Raw genomic sequence first — 19,544 nt, 5'->3', positions numbered from 1 at the left:
AAAGGGGGGGAAAGAAAAGAATGAAAGAAAGGAAAAAAAAAAGGCTAACCTAGAGCTTCAGGACAATTGTCAGGGGAGGCACAACTGAGAAGTCTGGAAGAAACATATGCATGAATCAAGTACCCAGAATTAATTCCATGAATTAATTCCCATCAAGTTCAGTGGCATTTAGCTCCAAATAAATGCATACTTGGGAATGGAGCCACAGACACACAGTACTGCCATTTCTAAAACTTTTCTTTTAACCCAGTTAAACATTAAACATCCAAGTTTCCAGCTATCATTTTTATCACTGATCATATGAAGGGACCATGGGGGCATTTTCATCATCGTTTTAGGCCCCTAAACCATTTTAGGCCCAGAAGAGGGCTTTTTTTTTTAACAACAGGAAGTGACCAAAGTTCCTTCCTGTTTTAAGAAAGGTTTTACCTAGGCCTAAAATTTGCTGTATCAGTCATGCCTTTTGTACTGGATGCTATTCCACATGTCTTGTGGGAGGTGACATTCTCCCTCTTTTCTTTGCCAGTTGTCTGTGGCCCTGGATCATAAAGAGAACTGGAACTGCCTGCTTCCAACCTGTGAGCTTCATACTAACTTCTTGATGGTAGTGTTGAATGAGTATAAAAACTTCACACCAAAAATGGATGCTTTGTCCCAGGTCTACAATATAAAAAGCTGGATACTAGTCTAGGAAATCATTGAAGTCCCTAGAGCCATGCACCTTTGTATATCATGCAACCAGACACATGCTATGTTTTTGCTACTTTTATCAGCTACAAGGTACATGAGAATATCTCCTTTACACTTCGTTTTGTTTCTGTATCCATTTAGCTCCATAGTTCATATGGTCTTACTTTATTTCAGCAAATCTTCATTTCTGATTTGGCTAAGGTCTGAGCTCAGGATAGTGTGATGCAGGAAAAGAGCAGCATAGTTTTTAAGAAAGAGTCAACTCAAAACAATCTGTCACAGGGTGGGGATGCGATGAGAACAAGAATTCAAAACCCTACCCACCTCAATGACAGAACGTATTTCTTTGGATATGTTAAGAATACACAGTTAAATGTAGCTAAATAGTAACTAAGATTGCTGTTGATAGCAGTTAGTAATGTTAGACTTAGCAACTAGGGCCCAAACAGACAGGCCAAAATAAAGCTGCTTTGGGTCACTTTTGAGGTATGCTGTTTAAATGATGCTGTTTAAAAGGCCAGAAACTGCCCTAAAGCCATGCTCCAATCCTAAGGACTGGAGTGCAGCTTTGGAGCAGCTTCTGGCCTCTTAAGATGCATGTGTCATTTAAACAACATTCCTCAAAAGTGACCCGAAGCAGCTTTATTTTGGCCTGTCTGTTCAGGCCCCAAGTCTGGTAAATCAGACTTGGAAATAGATTAATCTTGTTTTCTTCGAAACACAGGCTCATTCTCTCCCATTTTTGCATCCACATGTCACTTTAGAAAAAAAAACACAGCCCTTATGCACATATTTGAATGCAATTTTCTTCCAAGAAAGCACATTTTTATAAGCAATTTGTTATTGGAAAATTCCTTTTCAAAATTTGGAACAATCAAAAAAAATTCTCTCTCATTCCTCCTTCTAACATCCTCCTTCCAACCCAGAGGATGCTTCTCCCCTGCCTATGGAAAGAGACTTTCCGTTTCTCCATCCTGCAAGAATCTATACGCTACTAAACATGCAGCTGACATAAAGTAATTGCCAATTCCAGCCAACTTCAACCTGTCCTCCTCCTGGTGAAAGAAAAAGAAGGGTTCCTACAAAGAGAAGTGTTTAATATCCTTTTGCCTCATTCCATAAGATGTCAAACACAACAGCAGGCTACATACAAGGTTTTCTACACTCTCTCCCACAAGCAGATGGTCGTTGCTGTGGGAGGAGGAGCGTGAAGGATGGAGCAGGTTTATGCAAGGAAGCCAAGTTCAAGATGTTACCAAATAAGGAATGTCTACCAAAAGCAAGCAAACAACTGAGAGGTCTGTCAATGAACGGTTCTTTACAGCTGACAGACATATCAACCAAAGAACAGAAAGAAAATATATCACAGGTTATATTTGGTTCAAAATTTGTGTAGAGTATAAAATTTCACATACATTTAAGTTTTAATGTAATTATCCACCCACTTTTTTTTTTTTCAATTCATTTCCATCTGACATCACTGTTAGTATTTTATGTACACCCATAGTTATATACATATGTCCACCAAGCATAAACCCTCCACATATCTGGAGGAGCAGTAAGGAACTGCAGCCCTGTGGATTTTGCCGGGATGCAACTGCATGCTCTCTCAGCATTTGCTATACTGGCTAGCCCTAATGAGACTTGCTATCCAACACTATTTGGCAGGCCACAGTGGCCCATGCTTGTTCTAAACCAGTGATCCCCAAACTCTTCTAGGTGTTTTGGATTTCATCTCTTATAAGCCTCAGCCATCTTGGCTAATGGGATGGAATTCTGGGAGCTGAATCCAAAACACCAGGGCAGCCATAGTTTGGGAATCACTGTTCTAAACCATCAAAGCTCATGCCATACAAGCACAAAGTGCCACAAGCCTGTTTGTGATATGAAGTGATGTTTTGCTTTTTATAAGTTCATTACCTTTCTCATCCTTCTAAGTATACCAAGATGGTTTCTGCTTCCAGGCACCAGAGTTGCCCTGATCTCCCTGCTACCTGGAATCCTCCGTTCTGATGCTGGGCAGCTGTTCACATGCATGTCCCACCATGGCTCCCAGCTCTAATGCCACTACCACACACTGTTTGCTCTGAGGACAGAACAAGGCACCCAGTTTCGATCACATGGCTGGGCATCTCGTTCTGACCTCAGAGTAAGCAACGTGGTGCAGCAACATCAGGTGGCAAAGTGGGTGGGATTCATTTAAACAGTTGCCCAGAATCAAAACATAGGGCTTTGGATCTTCCAGGAAGATCTAGAGCCAAGAGAGTGTTTTAAAAATAAGGTTTAAAAGGGTTATACTCCAGTTCTCATGTTGAATAGGCCAGATGTTATCTGGACTGTTTGCACTAGACTCCAAAATTGGTCCTTGCATCATTCGGACTCCCTGCTGGGGGGACAGGAGAGGGTCTTTTATTTGGCCTGTGTAGACAGGACCCAGGCAGAGATTTTGCACAATACCACTATATCTAGCCTAAGAGTATTTTTAGTTTATAGGCTCAATCTGCACATCATAATGAACTAGGGCTCCTTTGGAGCCCTGATGTGTTGCTTGTGAGGAGCACACTGCCCAACCATTCCAACTTTCATTGGGTTAGGTTAAACAAACTATAGATATTTATTCATGGTTTACTTAACATGACACATAAATAGGGCAGGAGCTGAGGCTCTGGGTTGTCCTTCCTTAGCAAGCTAGAGAAATAAATCAGTTTCTTTTGGGATTATAATTTACAAGCTTAGTGAAAGAGCAACATATCAGAGTTCGAGCTTCTACTAGGTTCAAGTGTCACATTAAGTTAGTGGGCATATTCTGGATTGGGGTGGGACACATCCACTCCTCCAGGAAAACAGAGGGCAATGACCACCTAGATGTACTATTGTAAATTTGGGTCAACAAAAATTGTGAATATGGGGAGAAGTAAAGGGGACTACTAGATCAGCCAAAGGTGGAACTTGCCCATCAAGACCATGAGCCAAAGTGCTCTGATTTGTTTAGCTGCTTCCAGGTGCAGCAGAAGTGCATACCAATACTTGGCTCATTCAAAATAGGGAAGAGTATTTGAGAATTCTGGCTTGTTGTGATATTCAAACACATCAATCTTTTCTATCTTTTTGAGTTTTCACAAAATGAGAAGTGTGTTTTGTAACAATATTCCAGTTTCCACTGTATGCATCTGAAGGCAAATAATAAATAATTATTGCTCACTGAGGTGAACTTAATTTACCAACTTAAAAAAGAGCTCAATGGTTCATTGCACAATTAAAATCAATATAAGATAACATATCTTTATGCAACATATACAGTTACTTAATACATGTAGTTCAAGGTTTCGTGATTCCTCATATACCAGCACTGTCATATCTGCCTCCCCATAGACTTTGAACCATAAGGGTTCAAATAATCACTGAATTTTTGTTACTTGTATTACTACAAGAGTGATATTCCCTGTAAATATTTTTATAGTACAAATATCTCACATGGAGAAGTACTGAATCACGTTCCCGTTAAAGTTTGAACCAGAGCTTTAAATCTTCCTTGATAAACACTGTGTTGTACTCTTAAGCATGTCCCATGGATGTGGGTTGAAAATATGCAGCAGACTCTGTGAAAATCAACATTTACATGTCTATTCAATGTCTGAATGGAAGACAGCCAGAAAATAAGCATCGTGATTTATCACTGTGTATTTATAACTTAAGTTGTGTTGTTAATACATGTATCAGTGACGAGAGCATTCATCAAAAAGTCACAGTGGGATAATAGTGAATGAAGCTTCAAACTAACTAACATGTCTCACCAACAAATTGTGAACAAACCTTTACAGCTTATTAGCTAGTTCTAGTAGTTTTTAACCTGGTCTGACTTTTAAATAACTTATGAGGGACACACATAAATTTACCTTTTAAAATTAGGTACTGATAAACTCTTTAATTCATCCACTAGGAGGCAACAGTTCCTTAGTAAATGTGAGCTCTTGATAAACATCTGTTGAATTGGCCAAGTGTTAGGGTTTGGAGGGCAAAACAGCAACTTCACCTTAGCCTCCGTTTTCTACTACAGTAGTAAAATGAGAATGTTCACTTCCACATTAAGACCAAGAATGAGGCAGCATGGGAGAATCACAACTGCGCTTCAGCTAGCATTGCTTACAGTAGTTATGTGACACCATGGCTTGCGGAAATCAGAGCTGCCAAAGAAATAAATCACATTCTTTGAAAGGGGATCACACAAGCATCTGATCAAATTGTTTAAAAGTCTGTCACAGCCAACAACTTTCCTTAACCAAACTTGATTTAGTTTATAAAAATATTATCTTTTGTAGCCCAATATGATATGCGAAAGGGTGAAGCCAAAGAAAAGGAACAAAAATCCAGTGCTTTCTTTGCTATTCCGTGCAAATTAAAGCAAATTTATTAAGATCGCTGGGATCACTGCTCTCCCTATCAATAAGTTAATGTCAACAATCAAGAAGAAATAGCACACGTGTGTCTACTTGTCCCATTCGCAGGGGCAATCCTTTATAATCAAAATAAAAGCATACTTCTTACAGCATTCTGGTTTCTGTCATCAGTTACACAAACATGACAAAGCCAAGTACCGCTGGATTCCATAATCTGATCCAGTGCCTTGTAAAATTTCCTGATCAACTGGAGAAGTCTGTTCTACATGACAGGATGAAGCAGCAGTTCATGAACTACTTGTCAAACACAGGTCAAGCAACTTCAGCAAGCTCTTCCTATCAAAGAATAACAACAACATCTCAAACTATACTGTTCTCATAAAATTGCCAGAACAATGCAGGGTGCCATTTACTGCACACCTAGCAATGTAACCTTGAATGAAAATGAACACAAAATGATTGGTTTTTCTTAAAGACAGTAAAGGGATTATACTTGAACATGACTGATTATACAGTAGTAGGAAAAATAACAAAAATTGGCAAGATGAGCATGGAAATAAATGCTATTGTTTTTCATTTACAACTTTTATTGATATATTAAGAATTAATAACTCCACGCAACCATGCTCATCAAAACTATTTTATTCTCCAACAATAAAGCAAGGTAACAAAGCTACAACCAGACATACTAACATTATCAATAAATCTTGCCCTTCAATGAAGATACTGACAGCTGTTAAGTCTGTTTTCCAAAATGCTCTGTAGGATTGTCACTCACTTCCAGATAGACTTTTGCTGAAGTAACAAAACTGAACAAATATTTCATTCAGATTATGTAGCTGATGAGACTGGCAGAGGCTTGTTCAACTGTATATTTCCTTCTCTCTATGTACTTCTACCCAAGTTGTTCTCCTCAGGCCCAACTGTTGGCTACAAAGAACAAAAATTAGTTTGCTTGATCGGTTTTATTTGCCCAATTTAACCCACTGCCTAATCTTTCAGACCACAGAAAGATAGAAAGGTATTGAGATGACTGTAAGAAAAATGTTGTAATGAGGTTGGAGGTGGACAGGGAATACAGCAGCAGCCGTTATTAATATTATATGAAAGACAACAGTAACTGGACTTCCAAAGACACAATGGAATATGATTCACTCTCTACTGTATATCCAGAGTTCAATTAAATGCAATCCAAACATTAAGGAAGTAAAATATAACCAGGAAGGTATGAAAGCTGTTATCTACAACTGCAAAAGAGGAGTACAAAGTTCAGCAACAGGCGTTTCACAGAGTTTTTGTATTGTTTACGTATTTCCGTTATGAATTCCTTGCTGCTATGTGAATACTCTACAACTTTCATGTTACTTGGGTTTCATTCCTTGAGTACTGACTTACTCATACTGATGCATCAAAAATGCTTTTTATTGAGTCTCCCTTACCTGGAATTTCAAAATACTCCAAAAACCAAAACTTCTTTCATGTCTGAGAGAGTGACACCTTTGCTTTCTGATGGCTCAAAGTGCACAAAACTTTGCTTCATGAACAAAATCATTTGAAATATTTTTAAAAATAAATACTGTATTTTATTTACTGTATTTATACCCCGCTCTTCAGCCCTAAAGGCTCTCAGTGCAGCTTACAGATAGTTATTCAGATGGTTCAGGCTATGTGTATAAAGGTATACAGGAAACAGAAATGAATTCTGTGTCTAGACTCGGGTCCTGTCTCCAAGGCATCTCATTATCTACCTATAAGCAAATACAGGAACTCCAACATCAACAATAATATTAATAATAATAATATTCCAAAACACTTTTGATCCCAAGCATTTTGGACAGGGGAGACTCAACCTATATTTTACAACTTCAACGCCAAAGGCAAAAGGTGCCATGAGAGGAGAGTGCTGTGCCCAGATTTACACGCTCGCCGCATTGATTTCTAACCAACAACTTTGCTTAGAGACAAGTCAGTGGGGGAGAACACACACGTACTTCTCACAACTGTCAGAAGCGACAACTGGCGGGAATCCAAAGAGCCTTAAAGGGAGAAAGGGAGGGAGAGGGAAGCCCTGCACAACCTCTCTGTTTCCTTTTTTATTATTATATTGAAGCGCTAGAGCCCATGCTGCCCCTCGAATGAAGGAACAGTGAGCCAAAACTGGACTTCCATCATCCCAAAAGGGGTCTTTCAGGAGCAACCTTCTCCTCCTTTTTAAAAAGGAAATCAATTCAGTGAAGTAATAACAAGGAGCTGAGATTAAAAATAAAATGAAACGAATGATGGAGGGGATGCAGTAGAGGAGAGAAGCAGGGAAGTTGCAGGGTCTCCAAGGCTGCATCTACACTGTAGCCACACTGGACCACAATTTGGGAGAAAGCATGTGTGCCTGTGTGTGTTGTGCACCTTCAAGTCATTTCTGGCTTAAGGGGAGCCTACCTTTGGGTTTCCTTGGCAAGATTTGTTCAGAGGGTTTTTTGCCATGGCCTTCCTGTGAGGCTGAGAGAGTGTGACTCACCCCATGGCTTTTTTTATGGCCAAGTAGACATTCGAACCCTGGTCTCCAGAGTCCAACACTTCAAGCCATTGCCACTCAATTAAGGAGTTAAATCCACTAAAAGGTATTTACTTTCAATAGCATTTTCAGGAGGAATTCCAAAACGTCCTCCATTCTGAGCATGACTAAGAAGCATGAAATTACACTTCTATGAGTGTTCTTAGTTTTTATTTGGTGATGTCCTACATTTTCCTTGACTGCCCTACATTTGTCCCCTCCACTGCCTTGAGGACATCCGGTCACCTTGAACAGGTCCCATCAATCAAAAGTACTGTGTGGGATCTATAGTCCCACAAGGCCCTTCGCCTTTGGCTGTGGTCCCATCCCAGTATGGGATCTGAAGTAACACAAGCTCTTTCACCTTTTGTTGTGGCCCTGCCCCATTGTGGGATTTGTAGTCCTGCAAGGGCTTTCACCATTTGCTTTGGCTCTGTCCCATTATGGGATTTGTAGTCCCACAAGGACTTTTGCCATCCCAGTGTGTGATCTGTACTCCTTTCACTTTTTGCTGTGGCCTCGTCCCATTGTGGGATCTGTAGTCCCGCAAGGCCTTTCATCTTTTCCTATGGCCCCATCCCAGTGTGGGATATGTAGTCCCACAAACTCTTTCACAATCCTAATGTGGGATCTATAGTACCACAAGGCCTTTCACCTTTGGCTGTGACCCCGTCCCATTGTGGGATCTATCACCATCCCACTGCGAGGTATATAGTCTCACAAGCATTCACCTTTTTCTATGGCACCATCCCAGTCTGAGATTTATAGTTCCACAAGGTCTTTGACCACTCCACTGTGGGATATGTAGTCCCACAAGGTCTTTCACCTTTTGCTGTGGCCCCATCCCACTGTGGGATCTGTAGTCCCACAATGTCTTTCACAATCCCACTGTGGGATCTGTAGTCCCACAATGTCTTTCACAATCCCACTGTGGGTTCTGTAGTCCCACAAAATCTTTTACCTTCCCATTGTGGGATCTGTAGTCCCACAACGCCTTTCACCATCCCAGTGTGGGATCTGTGGCCCAAGAAGGTCTTTCACCATTTCCTATGGCCCCACCCCACTGTGGGATCTATAGTCCCCCAAGCTCTGCCCCAAAAAGGTGCTCCCTTCCCCCCCTCCTCCCTTCCCAACCTGCCCCCTACATATCCCAGGGGTCTTGCAGGAAGGGCCTGTGTGTCTGTTGCGGGTTGAGAGCAGTATGAAACCGGGTTGTGCCTACAGTGCAGACTAGTGCGCCCCCAAGGAGCCCACTGCAGCAGCAGGAACGAGCAGCAGCCTCTCCCTCCTGCTCCTCTTCTTCCTCCTCCTCCCAATCACCGCAGCGCCTTCTCTCCCCTTGACTCTGCATTGATCCGCCCAAGGAGAAGGAGGAGAGGGAAGCCAAGGGAAGGAAGGAAGGCGGCCCAGCCTCTGATTCAGCCGCCAAGGGGACTCACCGTCCGGTGTCTCTGCTGCCGGTGCCTGCCCAGCCCTGGGAAGCACCCTGAGGCTGCCACTCCCGCATTGCTACTAGTACCACTGCTGCCTCCTCCTCCTCCTCCTCCTCCGGCGGGAGTCCTGGCGAGGAGGAGGAGGAGCAGCCGAGCTCTGCCCGCCGTGGCCGCCATCTCACGACTGGAAGTGGCCCTGCTCTCCGGCAGGCAGCGCTGCGGGGCTGCCGGAAAGGGGGCGGGGATAGAACGCCTCTCAACCAATGGCGGGGACCGCGCCAGAGGCTCAGCGTGCGGGCACCGCCTGCCAATCCCGACCTGGTGGCCAATCGCCGGTGGGCAGCCAGGAGGAGGGGGCGGGGCGGAATGGTTAAGGGGAGGTCTCTCAAAGATAGAGAGAGAGGGGGTGTGTTTTTAAGGGCAGGTAGGAAAGGTAGAGCGAGTGGCTCAGTGGTTTCAGCGATGTACTGGGGATTCTGGAGACCCGGGTTCGAGTCCCGCTGTGGGTGACCTTGGGTGCAAAGTTACACTCTCTCAACCACAACCATGACAAAGAACCTCCCTTTGAAGGAAAAGTTGCCAAGGAAGCCCCATTGATAGTTTCCTTATAAGTCAGAAATTAATTGAAAGGCAAACAACAACAACAGAATTCAGTAAACATATGTATTACATTATAAATATATATAATATATTTAGTGAATATAATATATATTATCTAAATATATAACTATATTCATATACTGTATATATATATATTTATTTACTGAATATATGCATATATATATATATATATATATGTTCAGTAAATATAGATGTATTTACTGAATATATAAATATATTATAAATATATAAAAATATATAAATTATATATATATATACACACACACAGTATATATATATACTGGATATAAAATATTTATTATATCTAGAGATATAGATATATAATATATATATATATTATATATTCAATAAATATATATACTCTATAATATATATATATATATATATATAATTTTTATTTTAAATTATATTAAATTATTTTATTATAAATTGTAATATATGTGTGTGTGTGTGTGTGTACCGTATGCCGCCCTATGAGCTTCATCTCAGCCATAGTGGACGAATGGAGCATGATGAGTAGCATGATGGGCCCTTCTTGCCTCTTATCACAACTAGTTGCTGACCAAGGTACTTGAAGAAATTATTTATATAGGCAGCAGTGTTAAGAAAGGAGAGTTGTTTTTGATGTTGTTGTTGTTGTTGTTGTTGTTGTGTTTCCAACTTATGGCAACTCTAAGACCCTAAATTCCCACACCAAATTGTGTTCAGTAAAACATATCCCACGGTGTGAGCTTCGTCTTGGCAAGTCTTCAGAGGGAGGTTTGCCATTGCCATCCTCCGAGGCCGAGAGAGTGTGACTCGTCCAAGGTCCCCAACTGGGTTTGCATGGCCAAGATGGGGTTCGGACCCTGGTCTCCAGAGACAAAGTCCAACACTTGAACCGCTATACCACACTGCCTCTAAAGAAAGACAGAGACAGAAAGACAGACCCAAATCACTTAGTGTGTATCCGCACTGCAGAATTAAAGCAGTTTCACACCGCTTTATCTGCCACAACTCCATCCTACAGAATCCTGGGATTTGTGGTTTGGTGATGCACCAGAGCTCCCTGTCAGACCAGGCTGAATACCTCAGTGAACTACAAATCCCAGGATTATGTAGGATGGAGCCTTGGCAGTTAAAGTGGTGTCAAACCTCTTTAATTCCACAGTGTGTATACAGAGCTTAACTGTAGTTTTGTGAGATAAAGCCTGTTTAAGCTTAGGAGTTGAATCCCGAACCAGGAGTGCAATTCTACAGACCTTCTCCAGTCCCACTGGGTGCAATTGGGCTTATCCCATGAGGGACTCTAGCATTGCAACCAAGGACATTTCATTGTGATCCGTGAACTTTCCGTTTCTACTGTGGAATTAGCCTCTTGAAAACCTATCTGATTTTAATGGGGCCTGGACTTTGTTCCAATCATCAGTGCCCTGAACAACCAACACAAGGCATTTAAACATAGACAGCTGAATCTGTCATAGGACTGCCATAATGACTTATCCAGCTCTGTCATTGTAAGCATTAATGGCACATGGAAATGTTGCTGTCAGTCCTATGTCTACAGCTATCTGATGGGTGTCTAATCAAAACGATGCATAATACAGTACATTATTATTATTATGCTTTCTTTATATAGATTTACACAGCGCTGTGCATACAAACAATAAAATAGATAAAGTAAACCTGCCCATGGTGTACAATCTAAGAAATAATAGCATAATACATATAAATAATACATAACAATACAAGAAAGGGTACAATAAAGTAAATCAGGCAACAAATTAAAAATGTCAAATAACAAATAATAGTCACGCAATGCCTATTTTTTTAAATGTAAATTTTATCGAATGTTGAATATTATATTTTATTGTTGTTTTGTTCTGTAACCCGCCTTGATTCCTTCAGGGAAAGGCGGGATATAAATAAACTATATTATTATATTATTGCTATTGTTATTGTTATTAGTCTCCCTTATCTGGCCAGCATGATGTAATGTGTTGAACCAGAGCTGCATCTGCAATGAATGTTGGTTTCAAACGTGCTTCAGGATCTCTCTACATACTGATTCTACAGACTAACACAGCTATATCTTTGAATTCTACCACTTTGTCCAAAGGTGCAAGAGGAAATACAAATGGCTTAGAGGAAGGAAAGAGCAATCAGTACTCCCATTTAGCTTTGATTGTATGATTTCCTGGAGTGTCCACATGCCTCAAGTCTCACTCCTTTTCTCTTGGGAACCTAAACTAATGTTCCTAAAAACACCCAGGGGTAGCCTGAATGCCAGCCTGTGAGAAATACCCCTCCACACCATCTGAACGGAGATCAAAAACAGCAAAATGCAGGCCTGTGACTAACATCTCAATTTTTCTCCTCCTGTATCGTTTTTAACACTATGCCTGATGAAGAAGCCAGTGGAGCTTCGAAAGCTTGCAGCATGTATATTGTGAATTTTAGTTGTCCCAATAAAGGTATCACCGTTTGGTGGATTTTTTGATGTTACCGGTGTTCCTAAAGGTCATCAAGAACATAGTGGCTCCAGATATGGAACATGAAAATATGGGGACTCCAAATATATCATGAAGTAGGCAGATGTGTGAGGGCATCTGGGGAAGGTTGCTGCATATGGCTGGATGCATGAAACTTCCTGATTGCTTTTCTGTATGCTGTGGGAAAAACAAGGAACAGAAGATCACTGGCCTTTCCAGTTTCCCAGTGAATGAGTTTAAGAAAGTCCTGTTTCCCCAATGGGAGCACCATTTAAATTCTTAGAATATCTGGTGTGTCTGTAAATTCCAAAAGAGAGGCTCTGTGATTCTTGGAAGGTTCTTTCCTCTCCAGTCTTCCCTTTGAGACTGAGAGTGTAACCGTACTATACAATTGTAGAACTCTGGCACCACTTTGACTGTCATGGCTCCATCCGACAGAATTATGGGTTTGTAGTTTGACGATGGTACTCAGAATTCTCAACTATAGCGTCCTAGTTGTGTTTTTCAGGGGTACATGCTATAGTTGTTGTAGCAGAGATTATTAAATTGCCACACCAAATTATTTTCTAAGGCGAAGCCATGACAAATAAAATACAGTAGTATGAAACTAATATAAAGGTGTAGTGAAATTTGAGGGTAGTTCGGGGAGGATTTCCTATTCCAAACAGTGTTTTTGTGTCAGCTGTTCCAAAATGTGCTGCCCGTGAGAAGGGAGTTGGAGCAACGTTTCCCAGGTGTAATGTGCACTGCAGAATTTATGCAGCTTGACACCGTTTTAACTGCCATCGCTCCATCCTATGTAACCCTGGAATTTGTAGTTTGTCGTGGTATCAGAGCTCTATGATAAAGAAGGCTAAATATCTCACAGAACTACCAATGCCAGAATTCCACAGCATTAAGTATAAGTGGTATCAAACTGCATTTTTTTCCCTGCAGTGTAAATGAGACCTCAGCTTTTTTGAGAAAACTCTCTCCACTTTGAAACATGTTCTATTCCCACCCCACTAGGCTCAGCAATACCATAGGCTATAATGTTCCTTGTTAGCAATTGTGAGTGATGCCCAATGGCTGACACATGCAGGGATCTATAGAATATATGCTAATCCAATTTATTTAAATCATTTTAATTCATAGAATCATAGAATCAAAGAGTTGGAAGAGACCCCAAGGGCCATCCAGTCCAACCCCTGCCATGCAGGAACTCACAGTCAAAGCACCCCTGACAGATGGCCCTCCAGTCTCTGTTTAAAAACCTCCAAAGTAGGAGACTCCATTACTCTCTGAGGAAGTGTGTTCCACTGTTGAACAACTCTTACCGTCAGGAAGTTCTTCCTAATGTTTAGGCAAAATCTCTTTTCCTGTAGCTAGCATCCATTTGTTAAATATTCTTTTCCATGAGGACTGGCACATCCAAAGTTATAGGCAAGAAGCCAGACTGATTGGATGGCTCTATTTGTATTCTCACGCATGAATGGGCAGATCATAATCACCAGCTTTCTTCTCCAGCAGGGAAAACAGAAGTGATTGTGACACAATAATAGCTTAAATGCCTTACCTATAACTCAGTGCATGCAGAATAAAAAGGAGGCCTCAAGTATACCAATATTCCTTGAAGGCCTCTTACTTTTTTAGAAATGCTTTTCTTTCTTATTTGGTGCAGCTGCTTTTCAGTTTAGTTTGGTTTTTAAAGGGGCAATCTGGAAACAAGGGCATTCATTTTATTTTTGGAATTCACCCCAGAATTGATGCATTAAGGTAATTAAAAGTAATTAATTATATATTTTTTAAAAAGAATGTTTCCAGAAATCTGCAAATAGTTCCCACATGACTGTGAATGAAAGAAATGATTTGGCTCAAAAGCAGCTGGGCTCGTGCCATTTCACCTCCCTCTCCCTTTAATGAAAAGTCAAGATGACTGGTTTCCTGATGAGAATGAATTACAATGTTCATTTTACATGGAGGATTTATTGTAAAATTGTGGGATCCCCCCCCCCCCGCCTGCTTTTGCAAGATGCAAAGAAGTGGATCTCAGCCAGATCTGCTGCAAGGAGCTTATTGCTTTGTTTTGGAGCTTTGTCTTGTTTCTGGAGAACTCCAGCTCTGGTTTCTCTCTTTCCTGCTCTTATGGTCTACTTGGTAATATATTTAGCACTGCATGCCTGTGCTTGGTTATCGAAAAACATCCTCCTGCAGCTTCCACTAGACTGTGTTGGTGTGTTTGTGTTTGTATAGTTTGGACATTTGGTGCACCAAAATCAGTTCCTGACCTGAGTCCCCTTCAGTATGGCTAGCTGTCAAACCCAATGAAGCTGCAGCCAGGATGAGACAAATGTACAGGAGGAACAAGTGAGGGAGGTCTGCCCAGCTAGCAAGAACTGCCTTATTACACAGACCAGTCTAGTGAGCAGAGTTTGGATCTTATCACATGGCTTAATAATCTGTTTTAACACTATCCATCTTAAGTCTTAATTTGGGCTGCACCCTGATCTTAACAGAAGGTTTTTGCCACCAAATTTGCCACCCAAATACATCCTGGATGCACCCCACTTCCAGGAGCGCCCTGGCGGCCATTCTCTTAAACTGGAAAATTCCCAGATCCAAAAAGAGCTGCGTGAAGCACTCCTGGAAGCAGTGATGGACACAAGCTGTATTCAGGTGGCAAATACAATGGCAAAAACCTTCTGATAAGATCAGGTTGCAGCCTGAATTGAAATTTAAACCAGGAGAGGTAAGCAGAATTAATAAACCAAAACAATAAGCTCCTAAAACTTAAGCTGGATAGAGGTAAAATGAATTATTAAGCCATGCAATAAGATCCATAGTTAGGTGTCGGAAGAATTTGTTTACTTATTCTGATAGTGTTGTAAAAAGCCTCCTTTGCCCAGACACCTTTCAGGTGTTAATCCTGACCAAAGCTGGATGGTGACCCTCTTCAGGACATGAATTGAAAGCTCACTTCAGGCTTCACTTTTTTCTGACCTGCTTAAGTTGTCATGAATGTTTCTTTCACTAGTGATATCTGATAAGCAAAAAATGTCAGCTGGCACTTTACACACCAACAACCATTCCTATGGTATAGGTCAGTGATGGAGAACCTTTTACAGACTGAGTGCCCAAACTGCAATCTGGACCCCACTTATTTATTGCAAAGTGCCACGTCCCTCTGGCTTTCTAGTAAGAAACTCTGGCAAACTCTGTGCTAGGGCAATAGCATGTGTGCCCACAGAGAGGGCTCTGAGTGCCACCTCTGGCACGCGTGCCATAGCTTCGCCATCACTGGTATAGGTCTTTGTGGACTATAGTCCATCAGATGCATAATGTTGGAGATACCTGAAGTTTGGGTGGGTAGGCATGAGACAGAGCCATACTTGCCACAGTATTTTTGGAACTTATAGAATTCTGGGTGGTTCAGTCCAAAAAAGTAATATTTTCCAAGCTCTGATGAGGGATTAAGTACAGTTATCTTGTACAGATAAAATACATTCATCTTAATAGCAACTATTAACAAACAATAGTTAGGTGGTAACACAAATATTCTTGCATTGATGAGACAAATAACAGAAATAGTTGAGGGGGGAAATGTCCCTATCCAAGCCACTGGAGATAGAGTTGACACTGCTAGATGAAATCAGCAGTTTCGTATTCGAATCTATCTTTCAAGCAGTTTTGTTCAAGAATGGCAGTCCTGCAATTGAAGAAGTGTACCATATGAGGCTAGTAAAGCCTATTTTTGGTAGGTACATATCACACGACTTCGAGTCTCTCCTGTTGCTGCTTTATATTTCAATCATTGGTGCATATCACCTTTTCATTGCTGGCAACAGGGGAAACATGACATGTGATAAATACTTGTCAAAGACTGTCATCCTCCTGCAATTTACTAGCAGTGATAAACTCCATAAACAATATATTTTCAGAAACTGTTCTATTTCTGTTTTTTCTCAATTGTATTTCTTGATTTTTTAAAAATCTATTTATGTCATTTTTGGAAAGAGACTTGTTTTTCCTAGGCAGGATGCAGTAAGACCTTACCCCACAAAATGATTTTTAAAATCCTCCTTACAAGCCCTGCAAAACAACAGTTTAGGGATAATAGCTAGCAGTCACACAAAACAAGTTGACAACATGATTCATCACCACGTTACTTTTAAAAAGTAATAATGATGATAAACATTGTTGCCCCCTCAACAAAGAAACATATTTAAGGTAGCATTCGTACCTGATACAGTATGTGGTCCTTCAAAGCTCTATTTCTGTTTCCTGTGACAGCAACTGAAAAAGCTTCTTTAACCACCAAGAGGTTTTGTAAATATTTAATCCATGCTCCATAGGGGGAAATTATGTGGCCCTTCAGATGTTGTTGGATTGTGACTACCAGGAGTGCAAACCAACAGTTAGGGGTGATGAGAATTGTAATCAAGCATCATCTGGAAGACTGCATTCATCTTTCCACATTTGCTGGGGCACAGGACCCCTGTGAATGTGGAGAAACCGCAAAAACACAAAAACACTGTGTTTTTTCCTGAGGGAACACCTCTCTAGGAATCTCTGGGTCCTCCAGTGCAACTCTGTGGTCAACATCTGCTAGACATTAACCACAGAATTGCACTAAAGGAGCTACAAATACCTAGTGGAATGTTCTCTCTAGGAATCTCTAGGTTCTTCAGTGCGACTTTTGGTTAAAACTGACTATAGAGTTGAACTGGAGGAACTAGATATTCCTAGAGAGAACATATTAACAAAATCTGTGAATAATCAAATCTGCAAAAGTCAACGCTGCAAACATGGAGGGACGAGTGTGCATGATTGCTGTAGGATTTCAGTATATCGTGGCTGAAAATGTGGTAAGCAAATAAGGTAGTGGAAAATATTTAGGGGCATGCTCTCTGCCTCTCACTGCCCATTGAAATAATCCCTGGGCCTACCGGAGAGTCATGTTACTGCAACAGCAAGTGTAATGATTTTAGAATTGATGTAATATAGTCCAATTTAGATTTTCCAGTGACCAGTCTGGCTGCCATGTTTTGTACCAATTGAAGCTTCCGGTTGTGGCACGAGGGTTGCCCCATGTAGAACGCATTACAGAAGTCGAGACGAGAGGTTACCAGGGCATGTACAACCGTTTCTAGGTCCAGCTGCTCCAGGTAGGGTCACAGCTGGCGTATCAGCCGATGCTGATAACAGGCAGTTTGGACAACTTGGTCATCAACCTGAGACAACTTGGTCAGCTGGAAAAGCAATCTGCAACATATAGAATGGAATCTTGGGGTTCCCAACTTACTAAGAACAGAGTTTTGAAATCCATTTGCCAGATATGGTCTGACTGAAAAATAATGTCCCACACTTGATAGCTGTTAGTTGAGATATTCTAGTTTTCATCCCTGGGAGAAATAAAGGAGGGGGGGGGGGGGCTGAAATACTGAAATATATTCAAGCTGGGAAATGGCTTTTTAACTTCATATTAAACTATAAATTGAAACAATAATAAAAAGAATATAGAAGGATCATATAAACATTTGTCATCTTAATTGTATAGCTTTACAGATTAAGATAAAGAGAATGCAACTATTATGGGAGTATAAGAAAAATCTAAACCATTATTCTTATTTCCCTCTGCACCAGGCTCTGATTAATGAGTGCTGGCTGAACAGTGTCTGGTTTCCCAAGTGTTTATTATCTCGACTTATCGCATGCATTCGTATATATCTTTCTCTTTTCTAGATGTTAGCATTCAGAGTTTAGGTAAACTACCTCTAGAATAGCATCAGCATTCCATCTCAGGTTGTGTTTTCAAGCTATGGGAACATTTTTTAAAAGTCTCTCCTTTGCTTTAAAATGTAGGAAAGGATTTACAGTATATGCCAGGGGGGGATTACATATTGGAAAGTGTGGCTTCACATTACCTTCCAGTAAAACAGCCACTGGTTAAATTTTGAAAATAGAAACAAGTGTCTAAACAGTGTTCTTGTTGTGTGCCTTTAAGACATTTCCAACTTATGGTGAGCTTAAGGACCCTATAATAGGATTTTCTGATAATATGTGACTTCCCCAAAGTCACCAAGGAGTTTTCCGTTGCCAACCAGGGAATCAAACTCTGGTCTCCAGGGTCATAGTCCAGTGCTTGAACCACTATACCACACTGGCCCTCAAACAGTGTTCTAGCTGTAGTTTTTGATTCAAGAATGACTTGCAAGATCACTTGAATCTCTACAAACAGGAATAGTGATACTCCTCTGGCTGCAAATAAAAGACTATTGATATCCCCAACAACTTCTGAAAGAGAGCCCTGGAGAGGAAACAGGCAAAGATGGCACCAAATGTTTCATCCTCATCTTCCCCAATCAGGTATCCAATTGGCAGCCCCAAAAGCTATTCCATGGAACTGGGTCATGTTTTGCAACAGTGGAAGATGTTGCAAGGCTTTTCAGCCTGAACAGCTATGCTTTGCTAGCTGAGGCATACTCTTTACAAGACAGATATGGAATTTAGCTGCATTTTGTATGCTAGGTGGGAAAACATCTGAATGGGTAAGAATTCTACCCACCACCACCCCATTTGACTTTCTCCCTGTCCCAAGCTCTTAAGCTCTACCTTGAGATGTGTCCCCTCTTGCACAAAATCCTTTCCAAATTGAAATTCAGCCTTCTGGTCTAAAAATGGTTCACTATAACTTCTGAACTGGATTGTGGGGGTTTTGTTGTTGCTGTTTCATTATTTTAAGGTATTTATGATACTTTTACACTTATATGTGTTATGAGCCTCTTTAAAGGCTTCAAAAAAGCAGGTTAGGCAGAGTGAGGAGGCTGCCTCAGGCAGTGGATGCTGAAAGTGGTAGTAGCAGCTCTTCCCCATTATCCCCCCAGACTTTATGGGCAAAGCAATAGATGTTACTGCAACCAGTAAGCTTGACTTTCAACGAGAGATCTGGGGCCTTTCTACACTGATAGGAAAAGCCATCTTACCTTCAGGTTACCCTGATCCACAGCAGCCACAAACTTGTCTACATCAGCTGATGCAATTTCTGGAGAACTGTCCATACAGTTCTCTCTTGTGAACACAGTATGCGTAGCCACAGGGCAGTGGATGCTTCTTTTTCCCCCTCTGATTCCCATGCCTATGAATGTATGTATTTCGGAACTCTTCTACCCCAGCCCCACATTGACATCGCTATGGAGTGCAGTCCATACCAGTAGCATCCGTGTCTGAGGTGTCATCCAGTGAGGGGAATTGGGGCCTTGAGGGGGCGAACCCAAAAAGGCAATTCCTCCCTTGCTGCCACATCATATAGAGTGCCACCATGGCAGCAAAGTGAGGGGCATGCTCAGCCCTCTGAGCAGTCACCCCAGCCTTCTGAGTCCCGTGTGGCTCAGGCTGCATGGAA

General features: G+C 41.3%; 1 protein-coding gene across 2 annotated transcripts in view; it reads right to left on the bottom strand.

The window, feature by feature from the left end:
• Positions 1 to 9,275, bottom strand: part of MCU (mitochondrial calcium uniporter) — a 120,302-nt gene extending 111,027 nt beyond the window's left edge. For both annotated transcript variants that reach the window (XM_042458967.1, XM_042458968.1), the window contains exon 1: positions 9,078 to 9,275. In XM_042458967.1, the coding sequence (XP_042314901.1) occupies positions 9,078 to 9,248 (171 nt within the window). In that variant the 5' untranslated portion in view covers positions 9,249 to 9,275. The remainder of the gene's footprint in view (positions 1 to 9,077) is intronic.
• Between the last annotated feature and the right edge of the window lie 10,269 nt (positions 9,276 to 19,544).

Source organism: Sceloporus undulatus, chromosome 3 (assembly GCF_019175285.1).
Source record: "Sceloporus undulatus isolate JIND9_A2432 ecotype Alabama chromosome 3, SceUnd_v1.1, whole genome shotgun sequence".
Lineage (NCBI taxonomy): Eukaryota > Metazoa > Chordata > Lepidosauria > Squamata > Phrynosomatidae > Sceloporus > Sceloporus undulatus.
The sequence above is the reverse complement of the archived record's forward strand: the minus strand, read 5'-3'. Positions and strand labels throughout refer to the sequence as shown.